Source organism: Hyaena hyaena, unplaced genomic scaffold (assembly GCF_003009895.1).
Source record: "Hyaena hyaena isolate Hyena2069 unplaced genomic scaffold, ASM300989v1 scaffold_1033, whole genome shotgun sequence".
In the NCBI taxonomy this organism is placed as follows: Eukaryota; Metazoa; Chordata; class Mammalia; order Carnivora; family Hyaenidae; genus Hyaena; species Hyaena hyaena.
In genome coordinates this window covers 287443-309535 of record NW_024081662.1, presented here as the reverse complement: position 1 = coordinate 309535, position 22093 = coordinate 287443, and the positions used below count along the sequence as shown (strand labels likewise).

The following is a 22093-nucleotide window of genomic DNA, read 5'->3' as shown; positions in this document are numbered from 1 at the left end:
TAGGGCACAACATCTTCACCTGCGATGGAAGTTTGCGTAGAACTGAGGTGCAGCACCCCGAGAGCACGCACTCCGGCAGCCGGCCACGGAGCCGGGACTTGGGCCATATATGCCCTTGAATAGACACTGGTTTTTTAAAAAGGCAGATTGTTACGTGCTGGGTTTCTAGCTGTTGTATACCAGGAATGGTGACTAGAACATCCCTGAATCCTCTCGGACTTTGTTTTTATCCATTTTGGGGAGAGGAGTAGTGTCAAATAGAGAAGTATTCATTTTTGTGGAGGCACATCTCTACTAAAATAAGGAAATAAAAGTGGGAGCCACAAACGTTTTGGGGGAAACCAGTATATATTACATCTAAGAAATATTGCATTTATTGCATCTAATATCTCTATCTATCTATCTCCCAGGTGTGTGGTGTGTGTGTGTGTGTGTGTGTGTGTGCGCGCGCGCATGCACATGCCCTGAGAGAGAGGTTATATTAAAAGGTTAGAGGCTACACTTTAAACAGGCCATGGCCGATACAATATCAATAACTTCTTATTGTCATTCAGAAAAAAGAAACATTTGCTTCAGTGTTTATTTCAAGAAAAGGCTGCAATTATCTTTCAAAATCCACTAAGAGACTTGCCCAAATAATTCAGTCCTAACGCTTTCAGGAGAAAAGAAAAAAACAACAAACAGAGTAAATCCACTCCCAATTTTTTTTTATAGCACTCCGGAGAAAATAAAATAGGTGAAGATGTTACATCGTAATCCCTTTTAAAAGGAGGCTTCCTACACTTCCCAACGAGTTTTTAATAACAAAGCCAGGACACAAAGTCAGCAACTACCTTGAGGCCCCTGAACCAGGGTGTGGCCAGAGAAAGCCAGGCGATGAGGTCGGTTCTGCCTTATAACCACAGCATTTATTTTTTGAGAGAGAGAGACAGAGAGAGAGAGAGAGAGAGAGAGAGCGTGCACGGTGGGAGAGGGGCAGAGGGAGAAGGAGAGGGATTGTTAAGCAGGCGGCACACTCCGCGTAGTGCCCCCAGTGAGGCTCTGTCTCACAACTCTGGGATCATGACCTGAGCCCAAATCCAGAGTCAGACAGTTAACCAGCTCAGCCACACAGGTGCCCCAGAGCATTTTTTTAAGAAAAAAAAATCTTCGAAACTGTGGCTGACTGAATTGACAGCTAAACGCTACACAGCACACAGCGGGTGTGTAGACCGGCAGCCCTTCTTTGGGGTTTGCAGAGTCGCCCTCAGTTCGGCATTTTGGGGAGTCCGGTGGATGAGCAGCTGAGGGAATGGCCAACGTGCCCTGCCTCCGAGTTACTGTCCCCGTGCTCGCGCTGGGGTCTCTGAGGTGCAGAATAATCGTGGCGTGACCTGAAGTTGGCATCTGTGGGCAAGTGCCAGGGTCGGGCTGAGTAGTCAGGGCACAGAGTTTCCACCTGAGAGAGCCAGTATTTCCAGAACTGAAATGGAAACTTCCAGATTATAAGAAGTGTTTGGGACCCCTCTCCCTCCCCCTCTTCCCTCCTCCCCGCTTCCTCCCCTTTCTTCTTGTTTCAACCCCCCCCCCCACTCCTCCTCCTCCTTCTTCCTCTTCTCTCTAAATATATAGATAGATAGGCCTTTTCCTCACTTAGTATTTCCACCTTGTGAGGCTAGTGATTCATGTTAATATGCTGAGAATTCACTGCTACTTCTGTATTCAAATTACTTTTCTTGTCATCATGTAGATTATTTTTGAAAGGTAACAGGAGCCCATTGTGTTCTTCCCTTGTATCTTTTTTTTTCCCAGTGAAAATGTGTAATCGTGTGAAGTGGAGGGCACACTTCCCTGCATACCATACTGGAGCAAATCTAGGGAACTGCTATGCCTCGCATATTATTTATCTAATGGACAAATGCCGCCTCCACTTAAATACAAGTCATAATGGGCGATTGACTCTTTTTGTCTCTCTAGTTTTAAGTCTGCTCGTTAAAATTAATTTTTTTGCAGGCTTCATCATGAATTCCTCCAAATAGTCAGTGTTGCATTTTCACATATTGACTTTGTATGTTGTTTCTGACAGTCAGGCCAGCCTGCCCTTCTCCCCACTCCTCCCTCCCCCTCTCCCTTCCTGATTTGCCCTTATGAGCAAAGAAAGGTTATAATATTTTTCCCCACTGTATAGTTTTTCTTCATATGGAGGCCTTGGGTGTTTTTATTAAGGAGACCATATCCAGCAATACAGATTCTTGCTGTTGATTGTGAATACCACGACTGACTTCTTTTTTAAAATTTATGTTTGAAATCGTGAAGGTATCACAAATAAGGATACAGCTCAAAAGCAGAGTGCTGCCTATTATATAAGACTGGTGGATATTTTATTTCTGTGTCAAATCACAAATCTCATTCTTTCCCAGGCGATTTCAGCCTGGCATTTCCGATCCGAAGCCTGGATGTACACACATGCTGGCGAACTTCAAATGGTGCTCGTCTGTGTCTTTGTTCTTTGGTGCGATACTCATTTCCAGCCTCATTCCAGGGATAAGGCTGTCCCACTGGGTGGTAGGGATGCCACACGCAATTTGATGTTTAACTTTAACTGCAAGGCTTCATACCAGAGACCTCAAAGTGAATGGGATGGCCTCACGTCTTTCTAGAAATGTCAGTTTGCACTGGGTCCCCAGCAGTTTTCTTCCACCAAAGTGCGTAGAAAGCCAAGGATGCTTTAAGGACTATTTCATTTTAATGACAGTGCACAGGTACAAAGCAGATGACCTCCTCCTGGCCCATAGCTGAGGCATTAAAGAATTCGTGAATAAAACAACCCCAGGATCTTCAACCTCACCATCAGGAATCCTTGGGGATTCCTGCACACACTTTCATTCGAGTCACAGGAACTGGGCACCTGGGTGGCTCAGTGGGTTAAGCATTCAACTTCAGCTCAGGTCTGGATCTCGCGGTTTGTGGGTTCGAGCCCCGCGTCCGGCCCTGTGCTGACCGCTCAGAGCCTGGAGCCTGCTGCAGGTTCTCTCTCTCTCTCTCTCTCTCTCTCTCTCTCTGTCTCTCTGCACCTCCTCCACTTGCACTCTGTCTTTCTTTCTCTCTCAAAAAATAAACTTAAAAAAAAAAAGGAATCACAGGAACCTTTAGCCCAGGACCACAGGCTGATGTCTCATCACTTACATCAAGACAGTCCATGTATCTCTTGAATTCAACCAACCATTTCTTCCAGTTCTTTCATGTAAGAAGTGGTTTGAGAACCACTTTCTTCATCAACAGCTAACTCTACCAGGCTGTAATCCCTCACAGAGCTTATGCCAGCCCATATTTCTATAAGATGATCAAAGTGTATTAGACATTAAAAATACAGGTATTTTATTTATTTATTTTTTTTAATTTTTTTTAATGTTTTATTTATTTCTAGGAGAGAGAGAGAGACAGCTTGAGCAGGGAAGGGTCAGAGAGAGAGGGAGGCACAGACTCTGAAACAGGCTCCAGGCTCCAAGCTGGCAGTCAGCACAGAGCCCGACGCGGGGCTCGAACCCACGAACCGCGAGATCATGACCTAAGCGAAAGTCGGACGCTCAAGCGACTAAGCCACTCAGGCGCCCCTAAAAATACAGGTATTTTAAAACCGCAAACACACCCATTCTCTTTGCTGTGGGTTTGTTAGGACTGAAGGCTCGGAGCCCATCAAACCAGAAGGCATTCACCTGCAAATGCTTGTAGTCTTGAGTGCAACTGACTTACTGTCCCTTCAAGCGAAAACTTAAAAAAGTAATAGAGGGGCGCATGGTGGCTCAGTTGGTTAAGCGTCCGACTTCGGCTCAGGTCATGATCTCACAGTCCATGGTTTCAAGCCCTGTGTTGGGCTCTGGGCTGACAGCTCACAGCCCGGAGCCTGCTTCAGATTCTGTGTCTCCCTCTCTCAGCCCCTCCCCTGCTCATGCTCTGTCTCTCTGTTTCTCTCTCTCAAAAATAAAAAAAAAAAAAATTGAAAAAAAAAAAAGGTTATAGAAACCTGGGGTGCCTGGGGCGCTCAGTCGGTTGAGTGTCCAGCTTCACCTCAGGTCATGATCTCGCTGGTCCAGAGTTTGAACCCCGTATCAGGCTGTGTGCTAAGTGTGGAGCCTGCTTGGGATTCTCTCTCTCCCTCGCTTTCTACCCCTCCCCTACTCACACTCTGTCTCTATCTCTCTCTCTCTTAAAAATAAATTAAAAAGTAATAGAAACTTTACAAAAGGTGGGGGCAGGAAGAAAGGGGAGGCATCATCACGTTCAGGCAGCAGGGCCAGCCTTTTGAGGAAGAGAGCAGTCAAAGGACTGCATTTCTGACACCGTGGGGTGGCCGGTGTGGCACTCCGGGATGGACAGCCGGCCAGCCGACTGTAAGCTGCAGCCCCCTCTCTTAAATGACCAACCACCTGTGCCCTTTGAGTTACTTTCCAAGTGCAGCATCTGGGGTCCAATCAGCAGTGCCGCAGGTGACCCCAGAGCTGGGGTGCTGCCCCACCGCCCCCATGCGCACCAGTTCGTATGTCTTCTGGCTGAGCCCTGGGCTCCGCAAAACCACACACTCTGGGCTGTGAGTTCCTGCACAGGTTCTCCCCCCCGGAAAATACCCATTTCTCCTTCAAGCCAACTGGTGTGCATGCATTTCTGCTGGGGGAGGTACCCTGGCCCCGGGGCCTTCTGTCCAGGGAATTATCCACCAGTGGCCACCGTTGGTCACCTGCAGCATTTCTTCAGGATGCTTCTATTTAGAGCAGGATCCAAATCCAGCCAAACTCTCGGTGGCTTAGAACTAAATGCTCAGAGACATCGTTCTGTCTATTGGCTCTCACTGACCATCCATTTGTTCTACTCGAGCCCCCGAGAGTCCTGTCTCTGTAGACAAATAGCTCTTTCCTGTATTCTGGAAAGGAGGCACCGTCTGAAGCCCTTCTAGCATCTTTCCTTCAGCCCTTGAGATCCCAAATGCACACGCAGTGCCTGGGGTGGTTTTGTTGTTACTCTCCTACATCTTCCTCTGTAATAGGCCCCTAGAGATTGAGTTGTGGTGAGGAAAGACTCCAATGCAATGCTGCTCCCCACTGGAACCCAAAACACTCGAACGCCAAAGGCATTCATTTATGGTGACTTTCAGGTGCGTCTTCCAACAGGAAGTCTGAGGAGGGCAGGGAATTTCCTATCGAATGCTATGTTCCTCCCTGGCAGAGATGTCGATTTCAGCACAGTGGCTTTTCGGAGCTCATGACCTGGTTTGCGGGGCTGTCGCCACATCATTTCGTGTAATGCGGTGTAGAGAAAGAAGACACACAGTAGGGAAAATAAAAGGCTCTTGCTTTCAGAAGGGACAGAACTGGCCCATGCGATGAAGATAGGTCACCTTCTTCTTTGCGCCCAAAGCATGTGTCATGTCAGCCCGAGAAGTGCGGTGACATTTCGGCGAGCGCTCCATTGTGTGAGAGCACTCGAGGACACTGTGCATCATCAGGGAGGGGAGTGGCTTCAGGACAAATGTGAGGCCCTACCTCTCTTACCTCCTTTAGCCTGGAAGTGGGGGCAAGGCCAGCTGAATGATGAGAAATCATGCATTTGATCCTGGCCATCGCTTTTCTCGAGAAAACTCAGAAGCTGGCCACAGCCTGGAGAAACTCACCCACACGTGTGTCTTCCGTTCAGGGGACCATCTTTAGTAGAAATGTCTTCCCACTGTCTAACATGTTCTGTTAATTGTACTTATTCTTTCCCCGAAGATTGCTCTCAAAATTGCCTTTGAGAGCGGAAGTCTTTGAGAAAACTCCAAGTGGGGTCAGCGGCGCTGTGTGGGTATCCTTTGTGTCATGTGCTTTAGCTCTCGGGAGCTTGGCTCTTAAATCTCTTTTGTCCGTTAAATTCTCCTTCAACGGGTAGCTCCTTCAGGACCAGCACCATCTCTTTCCCTACTTCATCCAGAAGGTCAATAAATAAGATCCCACTCTATCAGAGCACAGCCAGACTAGAACCTTCTTTAATCCGTACTTTCAGCAACGTGTCACATGTTGCCTTTTAGTGGCCTTGTTGGGGGAGTTCCCTTAACCTTTCACTCAGAGACTTACCACACTGATTAGTAGGTCTCTGAGTGCTTAGATGACTTGACTTTTAGGTGGAGAGAGCAGGACCACAGAGAAGTCACCTGGCCATCACTGATTACACTGCACTGAGTCACCGAGTCACTGAGTCAACAAGCCCCACTATGTGCCAGGCATTGTCCCCAGTACTGGAGATAATACAGAGGTAGACTTAAGCAGGCAGAAAACTCGGCCACTGTAAAGGAGGAAATCTTAAGTAATGGGGAGGGGGCGGGGGTGAGGGGTGGGGGAGAGACTTTTTAATGCTTGATTCAAATATTGAGGCTTGTTCCAGAATGACTCATCTGCATTTCTAAGACCCAGAAGGTTCAGTGATTGAAGGAGGCCAGCAGACGTAACACTTCACACTGGACAAATAGGCAGCTTGCTGTCCTTCCGGTTCTAGGCCAGCAATGAATGGCGCAGAGTTGATATGAGGATAGTGTCATCATCTACGGAAAACAGTCCGAAATGACCTACGTCAAAGCACATACTCAGGCAAAGCAGTTGCTGGTGTGGCTGTTGAATCCTGTAGGAGCTTGCCATCAGGATGCCAACACACAACTGTAGCCCAGAGCTGCTCTGCAAAACCAGAAATTCATTCCCTTTGTGCCTGTGTCTCCTGAAATTCCCCAAGCTGTACTCGGGATGGCGGCATGAATCCGTTTCTGCCAGGTCTCTCTCCTTCCCTTTTGGGAGGAGAACAATCCGCGTGCAGTTAGAGACCCTTGAGATCCTTAAGATATTTGGCGTTTTTATTTTGGGAAACACCCTTTAATTCCTTTTCTCCTTTGGAAAACCTTTCCAATCTTCTGCTATCGGCTGGGGTGTGCAAGGGACACTGAGCTGAGGTCCTGGGTGGGTTATTTAAACCCCTGTGTTGTTTCTTTTGATCAGGTTCTGTAATGATTGTATCTAATGATAATTTTGAAAAGGCAATTCTGATAATTCATGATCGATGGCACTGAATCCTACAGATTGGCATGTGAAAACCAAAGATATCAGAGCGATGGGAACTTAATTTTCCTTGTTTGCATGTGGGGGAAAAAAACACATGGATTTTATGGTCATTTCAAACACCTGACAGAATAGCAATTTCTCAATTTATCTTCATTGTTATTCATTTTATCTACATGCCTTTTTCTTTCGTCTTCTCTGCAACAAAGGTTTTAATAACTCAAGCACTTAGCTCCTACCCTGTCACCTGTCATTGCGTCATATTTGTTAAGTTTCATTGTTTTTGAAGTGACAGACGCTTCTTTCGCTTCTTGTAGGAATGAAGGAGAAGAGTTCATGTCAGATATGCTGAATAAAATTAATATCTCTCCCCTCCCTTTTTTTGACGTGCCTTTTCTCTTGATGATGAATTTTTATAACTTTTAATCGTGTAAGCCAGAGTTGAAACTATGCATTTTGTGATACATTCTTCCTCCATCATAAGGTGTCTCTAACACACATAACTGAAAATAGATATTGGATTATTTTGTTGGCATCCAGATCTCCAAGAGAGGGCATTTTGGAAATCTGTATTGAACTGAACCGAAATTAGCATTTGGAAGTCCGAACACCTGTGAGATTGAGAACACCCAGGCAAAAGTCACCATTTCAGCTGGTAACCCCCAAGCCTACTGTTTTGTAGGAGATAACAGTACACTGATATGGAGGGAAATATTTAGGATCAGTGTGTAACTCAGTGGGGTTCCTGGAAGATCTAATTATTCAGGAACATTTTTTGTTTTGTTTTGGCAAAGTTATATGGTAACATTTTCAACAAGATCCCAGCAGGGTTATTTAAGTTTGTGGAATATTTGTTTTAGTTACACTTGGGTGACAAAGGAGCTCCCCAAGTCTGAGAGCCTGACTTTCTTTTCTTTTATCTTTTGTTTTCTTTTCTTCTCTTTTCCTTTCCTTTCCTCTCCTCTCCTCTCCTTTCCTTTTCTTTTTTCTTTTCTTTTCTTCTCTTTTCCTTTTCTTCTCTTTCCCTTTTCTTTTCTTCTCTTTTCCTTTCCTTTTCCTTTCTTTTTTTTCTTTTCTTTTTTTGTCACCTGAAGATCAGAGAGACCCTCATTTGTAAAGGTTACACCAGTATAGATTCTAATTGATTCAGCCACATTAAACATTTATAATGCCTTCCTACAAACCCTGGGCACACTTTGTCTGAGAATCCTGCAGGCATGTGATTTCCTGTATGGCTTCTGGAAATATGGGTACTGTGGATTCTAGAAGGAGAAGGAAGAAATTGGGCAAATAGCTAGTAGAGAATTTTGGTCGTTCTGTAATTATGGTTTAGGAGCTTTTAAGATTTTAAAAGAGAGAGGCTGAGAATACTGTCTAGAAGCGCACATATGTCCATGTGATATTAGGGATAAAATCACGGAAGAAACACAGGCCATCATCAGATGATACGTCTGTGCAGGTTCTGTGCAGTATTTGCTGGCTCATGTGAGAGGAAGGACAACAGTGGTCTAGTGAATGACAATGTGTTGTTCTCTCTTGAGGATCCTGGAAAAGAATTGCACAGAGTAGGTAAGCCTGGTCTAGGTTTGTAGTAGAATCATCACTAGAGGAAAGAGCTCTGATCCCCAATTAAAGTGACAAAGTTTTTGACTCCACTATGTGACTCTATGGTTGTGGATCTAGCCCGGGTCACTTGATGTGACATCAGCCAGACTGGCTGATGTCAAGGTTTTTTGCGGTGCTGTGGTTCTCTGAGTACTTAAGCTTGGACCTGGCCAGAGGTAGATGATATTGCCTCGTATATGGCTAAATCATGCTTCTCTTAGAAGGAGATAGGAAATAAAGGTGGTCATTAACTTGTATGGATTATAAAGGTTGAGACTACTTAAAATTTCCAAGAATGGACCCAGTCTCCGTGACCGTACTGTGACAGCCACATTATCCTCAGTGCTTTCTCAGAGTCTTGGATCATTTTCAATCATGGCAGCAGGCCCCAGGGCTGTTAGTTCTGTTCTCTGTGGCGTTGATTTCGGTCAGAAGATTCTCCTTGTTGGCAATAGAAAAGATGCCAAATACCAAGTCCGTGATGTGACAAGCTACTACTGACCAACTGCTTTGTTACATCCATCTCCCTCAGCCAGGCCAGTATCGATGGCCCCATGTTGACATGGCTCTAAGAATGTGCCCAGCGCTGTCTTTTTCAGTTAGAAATGGTGTCCGTTACTTTGTGTGAGGAGAACACATTGGCCACACATGCCTTGATTCTGACAGAGGTGCGGTGGAAGGTTCTCCAGACAATGTATCCTAACCTCTTTATTCTTGCAGCATCCACATTGGATAAAATAAATACAATGGCAAAGCTTATCTTGCCAACGTCAACGCTGTGAAGATGACGATGGTGATGGTCCATTTATTGGGTATGTATGTGAGTCAAGTGCAAGCCTAGGCTAGTTGTATCCACAGAACTTGCCCTCACATGTGTGTGTTATTGATACGTCAGAGGAAATTTGTAAAGTAGAATGACAGTTCCTCTTCTTTACATTCATTTTCTGCCTTTGATCTCTTTGTATGTATGTTGATTTGTTTACTTGTGATTTATATCACATTCTGGAAGAAAAAGCTTTTTTAGTTTATTTTTATTGCGATAAAATATACATAACATAATATTGATCATGTTAGCCTTTCCTAGATGTGCAATTCAGCAGTTAAATGCATTCACAATGTTGCGTAACCATCACCACATCTATACCCACCACTTTTTCGTCGTCCCCAACAAAAGCTCTGTACTCATTAATTAACAACTCCTTTCCTCCTGACCTCCAGCCCCTGGAAACATCTACCCTCTGTTTCTATGGGTTTGCCCATTCTAGGTACTTCATATAAGCGGAATTATACAATATTTGATCTGTGTCTGGCTCCTAATGTTTCCATAGTTCATCCATGTTGTAGCATGTATCTGGATTCCATTCCTCTCTAAGGCTGTGTATGTAGGGGCCATCCATTTGTGGTTGGACACTTGGGTTGTTTTTACCTTTTGGCCATTATGAATAATTCTCTCATGAACCCTGGTGTACAGGTATCTGTTCGAGTCCCTGCTTTCAGTCCTTTTGGATATATATATATATATATATATATAAAGGATTTTTCACAAAGAATCTACCATTTTAAACATAGAACCACTACATATATATACTGGGAGTATATATATATAGTGCTGGGTCATATGGTAGTTCTATGTTTAAAAAGGTAGATTCTTTTTTATTTTTTTTCCCTGGTTCTAAATTTTGGAGCAACACCAAGCAAGGCTAATTTCTCTTTCTCTGAATATTCTGTAAGCATTTGAAAATAGCTATGATGTCCTTTCTAAGTCTTCTCTTGTCTGAGCTAAAAATCCAAGTGATGTAACCTGTTTTTTCAGAACCCAAATGTAAGATCTTCTACCAATCCCACCTACATTTCATGTTATTGCTTCCATCAAGTAGTTCACTCTATGGGGAGACCCAAATACTCACTCCGGGGTCCAGTGCCTCAGACTGCTTTCCCAAGTTTATGGTTAGTGTCTTTGAGATACAGTGAGGAAACATTTAAGAACTACAAAAGCAGATGTCATCTTTACTTTCCAGCTCATGAAGAATCACAAAGTGGATGGTGACGATAATATTACTCAATCCACCTTTGAAATTTCTCATGCAGATCCATTAGAAATTAGTTAACATTTATTTTGCATTTTTAGGAAAAAAGTGAGTTTTTTGAGACTGTATTAGTTGACTTGAATATCATGTCATAATGGGGAACATTCTTGCACATAGTAGAGGTTCCATAAAGACTTGTTAGAAGAATGGAGAATTGAAACATTGGCTTTTCTCCATTGGATGTTTTTATTGAGATCAGATCTGTCTTGTTTTAAAGGCACGTGTGGGGGCACCTGGGTGGCTCAGTCAGTTCAGCGTCCAACTTCGGCTCAGGTCATGATCTTATGGTTTGTGGGTTCGATCCCCATGTCAGGCTCTGTGCTGACAGCTCAGAGCCTGGAGCCTGCTTCGGATTCTGTGTGTGTCTCTCTTTCTGCCCCTCCCCCACTCATGCTCTTTTTCTCTCTGTCTCAATAATAAATAAACATTAAAAAAAAATTTTTTTTTAAATAAAGGCACTTGTGATTCTCATGGGGCTCTTCTTATGTCCAAAGCTGTGATGCCAGTTATTTCTGTTACTGGAATTCTGCTCCATGTTGATCTACGTTGGGTTTGTGTTTTGTTAATTATCCTGGGCAAAGAAGAAAAAGTGATGTCTTACATAAAAGCTCTGCATGTTTGTGAGCTGCCTGACTCTTAACACCCAAATGAGAGTATTCATGTAAAATTTGTCTACATCTAAAACCCAAGTATGTTCTTAAATATCCCCCTTGGTTCTTCCTCCCAAACAGTTGTCTGGCTATTTTGGCATTTGCATGAGTGGCTCAAGAATGTTACAGAATGCCTGGGCATTAGGTTGACCATAAAACTTAATTCAAGAGTGGAACTCCTGGTCGACTGTTTCTTGTATTGACAAAGAACATTTTCTTTGGGAAATTAAACTTACGTGAAAATTCATTATTGATGGTTTTGGTCACCTGGGGAACATTTAATCCTGCTGAAGATGTTAGTCTGTAAACTCTGTTTATGTCAAGGTTGATTTCTGAAAGGACCATATTCCAATTACATTTTATTTTACTCTTTAAACTTAATTTTACATGCTCCAAATATTTTTAAGCATTAACGGAATAACCATTTTGAGAATAGGATGTACCGTTAGTTTATAAGGTGTCACAGCTTTTGAAAACCTTGCACAACCAATAGACAGATCACTAATATCACCATGATTTGCAAGTGACATATGTTTGCAGAACCTGTACCAGCTTAAAATAAAAAAGAAGGGAGGATGCATTGGGGGAGGGGGGAAACGTTTCAATTGTTCAAATATATCAATGTTGATTGTGTTATTTCATCATCTAGGACCACTATTGATTTGGGATAAGATTAGTCATCCTGTGTTAATTGTTAGTAAAAAGAGTATGAGGAAAGTGACTAATACGGTGACCTTCCCAACTTGCTAATAGAATTCAACTTTAATTTCCTATTTTAGCTATCCCCTGAGAATGAAATCACTCCTGGAATTTGAATCTAATCCTGAACTCTCCCCACGTGACGGCCCAGGGCTTATGCCTTGCTCGCCTCTCCCTGTCTTTCTCATCCGCACGATCCCACAGTTGCTACTATTTTCAACTCTAAAGTAAACTCGAGAAGAAAACCTAACTATCATGTGAAACAGTAATGATTTTACTCATTTTTCGCATCGTAAACAGCTCACGGCCCTGCTGATCAATTTCCTATAGCTTGTTTTACAAGCGATTGACTCCCTTTGCTAAGTACTATCCCCTAAATTATAGTTAAAAGATTATTTCCACTGAAAGAACTACAGTAATTTTTATTTTGTGCATTTGCTTAGAGCCTCCTTTTTCTTCATCCCCCCCAACCCACTATCACAATCGAAACTTGGCCAGAATATCCATTATTCAAATGTTGGATCAAAGATATTTGTTAAAAATAGTTTTGCTTTCTTGTGAAAATGGGGGGAAATTTGAACAGATTATGATTAAATAGCAGTGGAAGAGTCGGGTAGTTTGGCGAACAGAAGAGCTGGAGTAGGGTTGATTTCCTGGCACGGCTTTCTTAGCAAAGAGAACAATTTTAATCAGTTACAAAAATATTTGTGATCCATATGTTCCTCTCTGCTCATTCCCATATGTCTGCATTCTCTTTTATCTCAGTAGATGATGACTTTATGATTCAGGCATGCAAGAATAATACCTCGCTGACTTTAGAGCTCAGTGCTATTTCAAAACGTGTCCTGGTAATTACGCACACACATGCAACCAGGCTGTTCACGCTTTGGGTTGGTTACGTGAATACCAGTTTGTTCTTCTTTCTTCGTGGCAAGAATTATATCTTGCATCCACCTACTGGGGCTGGAATAATGCATCTAAGGCTTAGAGTTGAAAACTGCATTGCCATTCACCTGCTGGATTAAATGCCACTGTACAAATATGAGGATCAGAGAAAGAAGACCAAAAGATTGCGGTGATCGTTGATAACTTCATTTTCTTGGAGGAAAGGAAAACAGAATCCAAAAAGCATGTGGTAATTCCATCCATGACTGTGCCTATTCTGAGACATGTTAACTTAATGGGCTGGTTACTTAAATAGATCCTGATTGTAAGACGTGTTGACTTCTATTTAATATCAAGTGTTAGTCAAGTAGCCATGGTTGAAATTGAAAAATCAAAATGACTGTTGATTAGTGATCCATTTTTGTCCAAAATGCATGTTCATTTATCTCTCATAGTTCTATAGTGTCTAACAACAAAAGAAACATGGTAAAGCCAAATTAGCCATTCTCATAAAGCAGGAGTAAACCTAGAAATTATCGACCGTATTAGTGATCACATTTTCAACAGTTGTTTTTCCCTGGCACAGCAAATGGTGTTGTAATCCAATATGTTGTTAATATAGCCACAGTAAAATCCGGTGAGGAGCCGGCTGTGCTCATTTAAACTTGGGAGGGGGTGGAGGCAGCCAGGGGAAGGCAGAGAGTGTTTCTCAACCTCGGACGAAATAACTAAAATGCCTTCGGTGTTTGCAAAGATGGGTGTGTGGTAGAAGAGGTGTGCGTGCCGTTGGAGTTAAGCAGGTGTGCCCCAGAGCTGCCGCAGCAGGAAGAGATACCGCTTGGTTTTGGCAAATGTTATTAGGATTCTATCTCTGTGTTTGCATTCAAGCTGTCTTTGCCGCTGTTCTTGTAGGAGTTGTGAGAAGAGGAAAGTGCACATTAGAGCATGGATTGTTCTCAACAGGCTCAAAGTTTGCAAATCTGACAGTGTTTCTATGCTGTCAAACAGAAAGCCCAGCTGGTGGTGGTAATCCTAGTGGGGATGGAGGAGAATGGGGGACTGTGTTCATTGCCCAAAGAGGATATTAGGAATTCCTCCCAAACTGTAAGTGGGGAGCAAAGAGCTCTCTCTGCCCTGCCATTGTGAAAGTTTTCCTTTTTCCTTTTTCCTTTTCTCTTTTTTCCTTCCTTCCTTCCTTCCCTTTCCTTTTACAGCTAAGTCGTGAAGTCAAAATCTCAAAATATGCTTCATTAGGACAACTTTTCTAAAGAAAGGAGTCACAGAAACGGCATTAAAGTATATTACATCCGTCCATCGTTAAAACAGAGCTTTGGTTCAAAAAGGAGGCAAGACTTTAGTTCATAGGGTGATCTCAATCCTCATTGAAGCAAACACATGAGCTTGTTTTTTTTTTAATTTTTTAATATAAAGTGCGAGATTTCACTAAAAAAGGTTAAAATTGAAGTGAGTAATCTTCGGTGCATAATGCAATTGTTAATTTTAGCTCCCTGCGTGGGCGCCGCTCTGCCTTGAACAGTCGGCTGCAGCCTTCATTAGAGAAGAAGCAGGCTGCCCGAGACAGGTGGGGCTGGATCAAGCCGTGAACGTGATTTGCTGGAAGCTGGTCATTAGTGTTCGAAATCTGGTCTGATTTATTTGGTCCTTCGCCCTGCCATGACTATTGCAATTATCACTATTGACTTTTCGTCTTTTTTTCAGGTTGACGATGTGTCACACTGTGTAAGGGGCTCGCATGGAGATGGGCATTCTGAACTGTTAATGGGGACATGGGACTCCAGCTGTCTGTGATCACTTGTGTGGATTTTCCCGGGGTAGAGCGACTGAAGCTGCTAGTAAGTCACCAAGACCGACAGCAGGAACTCTGCTTTACGAAAGGTAAAGGCCTCGTTGTCGGGCTGTCGTCTCATCTGTGTTTTGTCATTGTATAAATGTGCCTGTTTGCCAAGAAGAGGTCAGTAAGTGTAGCCAAAATGGACGAGATCTGTGGCAGGGACTCAGTTGGCTTAGAAGGGTCTATAAAGTTAGAGCTGGAGTTGTTCCTTCCATTTTAAAATTGGTCACAATCTTGCTTTTCTTTTTCTTTTCTTTTCTTTTTCTTTTTTTTATTGAAAGGCTTCGAAGAAAGAGTTAGGGCAACAAAAGTCCCGTCTCCTTCCCTTTCCCAAAACGTTGAGAAACAAGATGTTCGCCTTCGAGAAACAACCTTTGTTAACTACACACCCAGGGTCACTGAAGTGTGAGGAACCATTTGAACACACTGGATGGAATATCGTAGAGCCTCGCCAAACTTAAAAGCATTGCTCACCAGTAACTCATAGACTCAAGCCACCAGACTTTGGAAAACTCTTCCTTTTGCATTCCCATAATCCTTTGCCCAGTAATCCTGCATTGTTTTTAAAGAGATCATTAGATGCCATCTGTTCTGTCATGGTAGATCTTAGCAAATTTGCAACAAAAGTGGCTGTGGTTGAGATTTTTCTCATGCCTCCTCTGTGCAGTTGGAAATCAAGCTTCTGAGTTTAGTAAATGGTCATTAAACACTCCCAAAGAAACATAGCACTGAGGCGCCCAGTATTAATTACCATTGTAATGACAGGTGAGCGGACAGTCCTCGCTTCTGGGGAATTTTGTGGAAGAACAGACTTTCTAGGTCACAGTGTCTTTCTTTCTCTCTCGTTTTCTTTTTCCTTCCTTCACTCCTTCCCTATTTCTTTCCTCTCTCTCCTTTTTATTCTTTCTCACAACTTACAAAAAAAAAAAGAGAGAAAAACTGAGGAGGAAGTAAATGCTCAGTTATTCACGTACCTCGTTTGACAGCCCATCAGGAAGGGGAAGTGTCAGGGGTGGTGTGGAGGTCGAGGGGGACAAAAAATAGTAACAGGCTTTACCTTGGGGAAGCCATTTCCAGTGTCTGCAGAGTAGTCTACCATGAGCCCAGAGTAGCAGAGTTCAGTGGCTGTAGCTTCATTAGTGCTGCCTTCTAGATCCTTCCACAGGGTCTGTGCAGCCCCCAAAGCTGGCAGGAGCGTGGGAGAGCATTTGTAGCTGTCAGTTTGAAGCCTGAAAATGTTGGCCCTGGAAGTTTTATTGCCAAATTTAGATGCCATTTATATATATACATATACACATACATATATATATATACATGTATATATATATATGTATGTGTATATATATATGAGCATATATATATATGAGTATATATATGTATATGAATTATTACCCCTTAGGTTGATTGTTGCCCCTTAAACAGTGTACTGTATTCCTTGTGCCTAGAAAAGTATGTCTGTGGTTAAAAACTCGCAAATAATTTTCGAATCATCTTGGAAATACTGCCAAACGCCTATAGCACCTCATGACTCAGCGATTGAGGGCATTTCTTCAAGAGTTGGATGAATACTCTGTTTTTCTTTTCCCTTCTACTTTGTAGTGGGGCATAGGGACTGGTAGATGTGTGGGAGTTCCATGTCTCCATTTAAGATTTGTCGACCTGGTTGGATGGCGAGGTGTATCTTTGCCAGCGTGTGTGCAAGGGTGTGGGGGGGGGGTGTGTGGAGAGGGCACCCCGATCTGCCTCCTGCATTTGCCTTGGGTACTGGATTTGATCTTGCTTCGTTCTTCTCCTTTTGTATCAAATTGACAGAGCTGCCTGAGTTGCTCATTTGAATTCAAATACAAAAGGAGAAATGAAATACGGCAGGAATAATAGTCAATGCTTCACAGTGCGCTGACTTGGTGTTCTGACTTCTTAACCTTGTAGGGCATCAAACCTTGTTATTTTAATTTGCGTCTGGGAGGATGTCGGAGCCAGGAGACCTGAATCCGGCAATAGTGGAGGAAGGGGGGACCGAGCAGGAGACGACCACCCCAGAGAACGGCATTGTGAAATCTGAGAGCCTGGATGAAGAGGAGAAGCTAGAATTGCAGGTGAGCCTGGAAACCTAGCCTCTCACAGCACTGGATACAGTGCCTTTCCTTCACTTTCCGAGTACTTGGAAGGTTTTTCTTTTTCTTTTCTTTCTTTTTTTCCCCCCATTGGAGAGTTTGGCCACGAAATTAATAGGAAATCCATAAAGCTAATTCTCTCCTTTCCTAATTATTAATGACTTTTTCTTCCTGACCACAACGTGCTCCAAAATGCCCTTTGAAATGAAAAAAAAATGACCAGAGATCCTCTCTAATGACTGAATTTGCACACGGCATCTACAGGGTGAGTTCCAGACGGTGTCATGGAGCTCGTGAAGGGTTTCTCCCTGAGGCAGCTGTAGGCTGGCTGAGAGTTAAAAATGGATTTGCTCTTCCTTGGGAAGCTGAAGACCTAGCTCATTATCATGAGACTAAGAAAAATCAAAGACGGGAGCTCTGTGGACCTTTGAGGGCAGGCTAAGGTTCAGTTCATATTAGCAAACAAACCTTAAGCCCTATAATTCACAGCCAGAGAGAAAGGGCAAGGGGGACAGAGAGAAAGCCGTAGAAAAGGGCAGGCCGAGGTGGGGTGGTGCGGGGGGTCTTGGGGTTGTTGGGAGTGATTGACGGTACCGGAAAGGTGATATGATTAAATACACCATGATTTATGAGAGAAAGATGTGGTGGAGGGAAGGCAGACTGCACTTGCAAATAGCCTATATTGATTTTCTTTGAACCAAACTACAATGGTGTTAATTCTTTTTATATACCAATGTACAAAGGCAGATAACCACATAATAGCCAAAAGCCTTCAAGGTCAGCTTTTCCCCAGTCAGTAGCTGCTGTAAGGAGAAGGAGTTAGAAGTGAAAAAGGTCAAAAGTTTGGGAGAGAGAGTGGGGAATCCTCAGTGGTTATAATACCTTAATGTTACTATTGATTTCTGGACTCTAGTGATCTCTCTCTCTCTCTCTCTCTCTGGTTGTTGGTTTACTGTTTGTTTGTTTGTTTGTTTTACTTTGTTTCTAACATACAGAGGCGGCTGGCAGCTCAGAACCAAGAAAGAAGAAAATCCAAGGTAGGATTCTGGAGAAGGAACATTGATCTGATATCATGGATGTCAGTTGCATAATGTACACCGGGGTTAAAAGATTTGCCAAGAATTCAAATGGTCGCGCGTGGCTCTTGGCTCTCCTGGTCCTGTCCGCCTGTAAGGGGGTCCTGTTGACACTGCGTACATGGCAGTTAGAGCACTCAGGGTTCACGTAGCCGCAAGTGTACGTATCTGATCCTGTTTTCACGATTGCGGATTTGACAGTGCTTCACAAAATGAGTACCGGCTTGCTTTGTTTTCATTTTAAGTAAAATCTGGGGTCAGTGTTTTAGTCTCCGCAGTGGATTCTCCCTCGAAGTTAACAGGTGCCTGTGCTCTGATCCCGTTCCTCATCTTCCTAAGCATCTTTTCATTCAGAGCATCCCCCCCTCCCAACTCGGTTTTTGTAGAAATTAATTTCTGTCACCTCTTTCTCCTTATATGACCACAAAATGGCAGCAACTCATTCTTTACATGTTCCTGACGCCATGGGCACAGTTTGCTAAAAGCGTTCTTTCCTTGCACGCTATGCACTCATGTTCTCTTCCTGTTGCCTCGCCTCCGTCTTGAAGCGAGTGCACACAGACGGCCCTGAGTGGCCAGCCGGAGGCTCGGTGGTAGAAGTCTGATGTGGGAATGGCCTGGGAAAGTGGAGATGACTTGAGAATGTTTTCTGTTTGTTGTCTTTATTTTCCTTTCCTTGCCTCTTCTCTCCCCTCCCCAGTCAGGAGCAGGAAAAGGGAAACTGACTCGGAGTCTTGCTGTCTGTGAAGAATCCTCAGCCAGGCCAGGAGGAGAGAGCCTTCAGGATCAGGTACCCCCCCTTGTCATTTTCATTCACTGCATGAACGGGATCCGTCTCAGTATGCATGAGTGGAAAGCTGGCACTCTACCGTGTTCTGGGGGAGAAAAGAATAATCACAGAAAGAGTGTGCTGGCTCCATCCCGCATTTATGAGCTATTCTAAACTAGCTTAACAGTGTGTCACAGAGTATTACATTTGTTTTTTTTCCAGACTCTCTGAAAACTGCAAATGGGAAAGAATTCAAAAGAATTTAGACAAAAACAAAACTTAAAAAAAGTAAGCACGGTAGTGCTGAGTTTCCTCAAAGGCTCTCTCTTGATAAGACTGAACCAAATATCGCCCTTAGTATCCACTCTCCTTCCTTATTGGAGGGTCTTACCTCTCACTTCCCAAAATGCACTTGCCTATAAGAAACCCAACTCTTGGCTCTTAGGAAACTTTAGAAATAGTGACTAAGGTGCATTGAGCTTTGGAGACTTATATTTTTGGACTTTGGTAGTGATTTCTGAATCGTGGAAAAACTGGCCAGAAATTAATCTGAGCTGATGGTGAATTTCACATTATTAGATTTATATGAATTTCATATTATTATATATCGCTGTGGGTCCTTCGGCTTATGTTTGCGCCTTACAGCGAGACGATTAGGGTCTGAAAATTCACATTCTGATGAAACCCTCCCAGTGACAGAATGGGAACTTCATATCATATTTATTTTTGTTTGCCTTTCAGACATCGTATTAGCTTTTATAAAAAATAGTCTAGCGGCCAAAATTTTCCTTATTTTATCCGAGGCTGACAGAAGTCCAGACAAAAGGAAAATGATTTATCTGAGCCCAGGGGAGAGAAAATTGATTAAGATATCATTATTTTTGTTTGGTCTTGTTGGCTTTCCTCTTTTTCCTTTAATTGAAATACTCTAAATTCTCCTCATGGATACAGAGAGCGTTGAGAGCACTTTCTTTAAAAGGACCAAAAATAAATACCTTATAGATTTTGTCCTTAGAGTATTTTTTCCCCCTAGCTTCATTTTCTTAACACGCCACTCATGTCGTAAGGCACTGACAGGCTATCATTCTCTAGTCATCGCTGTTTCACACACAAGCTTTATTTTACTTGGGCTCTGAGAAGCGTGTGGCTTTCTTCAGCATTTTCCATGTGCTTCTATTTTTAATGGAGATTGAAAAGGGGGAATACGCGAATATCCCGGCTTGTCTTATTAAATGTTGATTGACGGCTTTGTAATGCACCGCACACAATACATGTTAACTCCGCAGAATGACAGACTCTGGGGGAAGTCGTGCCTTGGTTGCCCTCCACTCCTAACACCAGACAGAGGAGGACAGCCTCTATAGACGTAATCTGCTTTTCAGCCCATTTGACAAGGTACCAGGAGGAAATTTTTTTTAAGACCTCGTCTGTACCCTAGTGCCCTCCTGGACCTAAGTCTAGTTTCTCCATACAATTGGGGCAGAGAACTCAGAGGCCAACGGTGCTTTGTTCTGCTGGTTTCCGAGCTCAGTGACCAAGACTAGCTTTGTAGGAGAGATTTAGAGCTTGCGCACCTCTCTTTGGGCTGGCTGAGGGGTGGCGGGAGCAGACGGCCGATACAAAATACACCCAGACACGCATATTAGTGAGTGGGCACGTTCCTTCTTAGAGAATAAAGAAGCAGACCTTTGAGCTTGTATGCGATGCCTTCGTTAGGTACCACCGGCACTAACAAAATGTGGGAACTGAATCCCAGAGAACCCTGGCAGAAGTATACAGTAAACGGATTGTATTGCTTCCCTAATATTTGTGTATTCACAGTACTTGGAAAACTGCCTTCACTTTCCTGTGTGGGAAAAACTCTCGCTACCTGTATTACTTGATCTCAGACCCATAGCTGATGGTCCCGTCTGTCCTTCAGTTAAAGGAGCTTTGCTTTCCTAATGTTCTACTATTTACCTTTCAGTGTATTACTGTGACTTGAATCATTCTTTTACTGTTGTTGGATATAAACCTATCCTGTACCAATGTATTGATTAATACTTGTATTTTATTATTGAGCATATCAATAAAAATATTAAAAAATAACAGATTGTTTTTTACCAACTCTATAGCACTTCCGTGTGTCCTTTCAAACACCATCATGTATATTTATGCCTAGAAAGGTGAGGTCTTTTTCCGAGAATAGTATTTGCCCACACATGATGTGAGTCTGTACAGTTTTCTTTTTTGGTGGATGATACTTTTTAGCCTCTGCTCTAGTGGTTATGCTTCCGAGCCTCTCTGACTGTAGATGCAAACTGACAGAGGCTGGGTGGTGCGGTTGGTTTTGAAGAAGCAAAGAGACCGCTCCCATGGCCTGGGGCCCTCAGTTTCCCCTCCTGATCCACACTTGCATTGATCCTTCTCCACCCCAACCCCCACCCCCAGCCATATTCTCCTGAAGCAGAGATGTTCTGGCTGTTTCCTTAGCCAGTAGAAGCAAATCAAAACCTTAAACTCCAGCTGAACCTTTGCAGACTAAGACGTTTCTGTCCCAAATCACATGACAAAAGAACCTATAATCAAGTTACACTCAGGTTTACATATTTTGTGTAAGTCCACCCTCCCTCCCCCCCCTCCAAGGAGAAACACACAGATGTCAGGAAATTGAGCTAAGATAGATGTTTATCATGAGAACGTGTTTTATTTCATCCTATCCTATGTCTTTCCAACCACGGTGTCTTTTTATCCCAGCCAGGAGTTCACAAGGTAGCCCCTCCTAAAAAAACAAGCTTGCTTTAGGCTTGTTAGCTTAGCCAGGTTTACCAAGGACCTCAGAATCCCAGGTTGGCCATACTTTGAGGATGTACAGGCATCGGTAAGGTCACGTGTGCAGGAGCATTAGTTTAGTTTTTAGTGAGAAACACTATTAGTCATTGGGGATATTTTTTTTAACATCATGAATTTGAACCTCCAGTAGAAAAACAACTTTCCCATCAAATGATCTCTTACATAAGCAACAGTGGGCTTAATGGGAGTTAATTTGTCATAGTTTTAATAGCTAGGGTTTGTCATGAAACTAAGTGATATCAGTTGGCTCATGCTTCTTCAAAACAGTGAACAGACTATCAACCAAATAGCTGCTGTGTGAGCTAAGACAAAATGATCTGTTTCCAGCACAAAATAAATAAATAGAAAAGCGGACCCCGGTCCAATACTGGATACGGTCAATTCTGTACCAAAGCATCAGCTCAAGGAAATTTTACATTTTAGAAAGGACTGACTGAGATGAAAATTAAAATACCGAATATTTATGTGTAAT

The 22093-nt window shown here is 43.1% G+C and overlaps 1 protein-coding gene across 14 annotated transcripts in view; it reads left to right on the top strand.

The window, feature by feature from the left end:
- Positions 1–22093, top strand: part of ARPP21 (cAMP regulated phosphoprotein 21) — a 156411-nt gene that overhangs the window by 27085 nt on the left and 107233 nt on the right. For 6 of the 14 annotated variants that reach the window (XM_039221934.1, XM_039221933.1, XM_039221932.1 and 3 more), the window contains exons 1-5: positions 12989–13228; positions 14698–14874; positions 16760–16926; positions 17940–17981; positions 18721–18810. In XM_039221934.1, coding sequence (XP_039077865.1) covers positions 16798–16926; positions 17940–17981; positions 18721–18810 — 261 coding nt within the window. In that variant the 5' untranslated portion in view covers positions 12989–13228; positions 14698–14874; positions 16760–16797. Of the gene's footprint in view, positions 1–12988; positions 13229–13753; positions 13779–14052; positions 14083–14200; positions 14275–14560; positions 14624–14697; positions 14875–16759; positions 16927–17939; positions 17982–18720; positions 18811–22093 lie in introns of those variants that run through there. The other 8 variants (XM_039221924.1, XM_039221929.1, XM_039221930.1 and 5 more) reach the window with 6 other exon arrangements.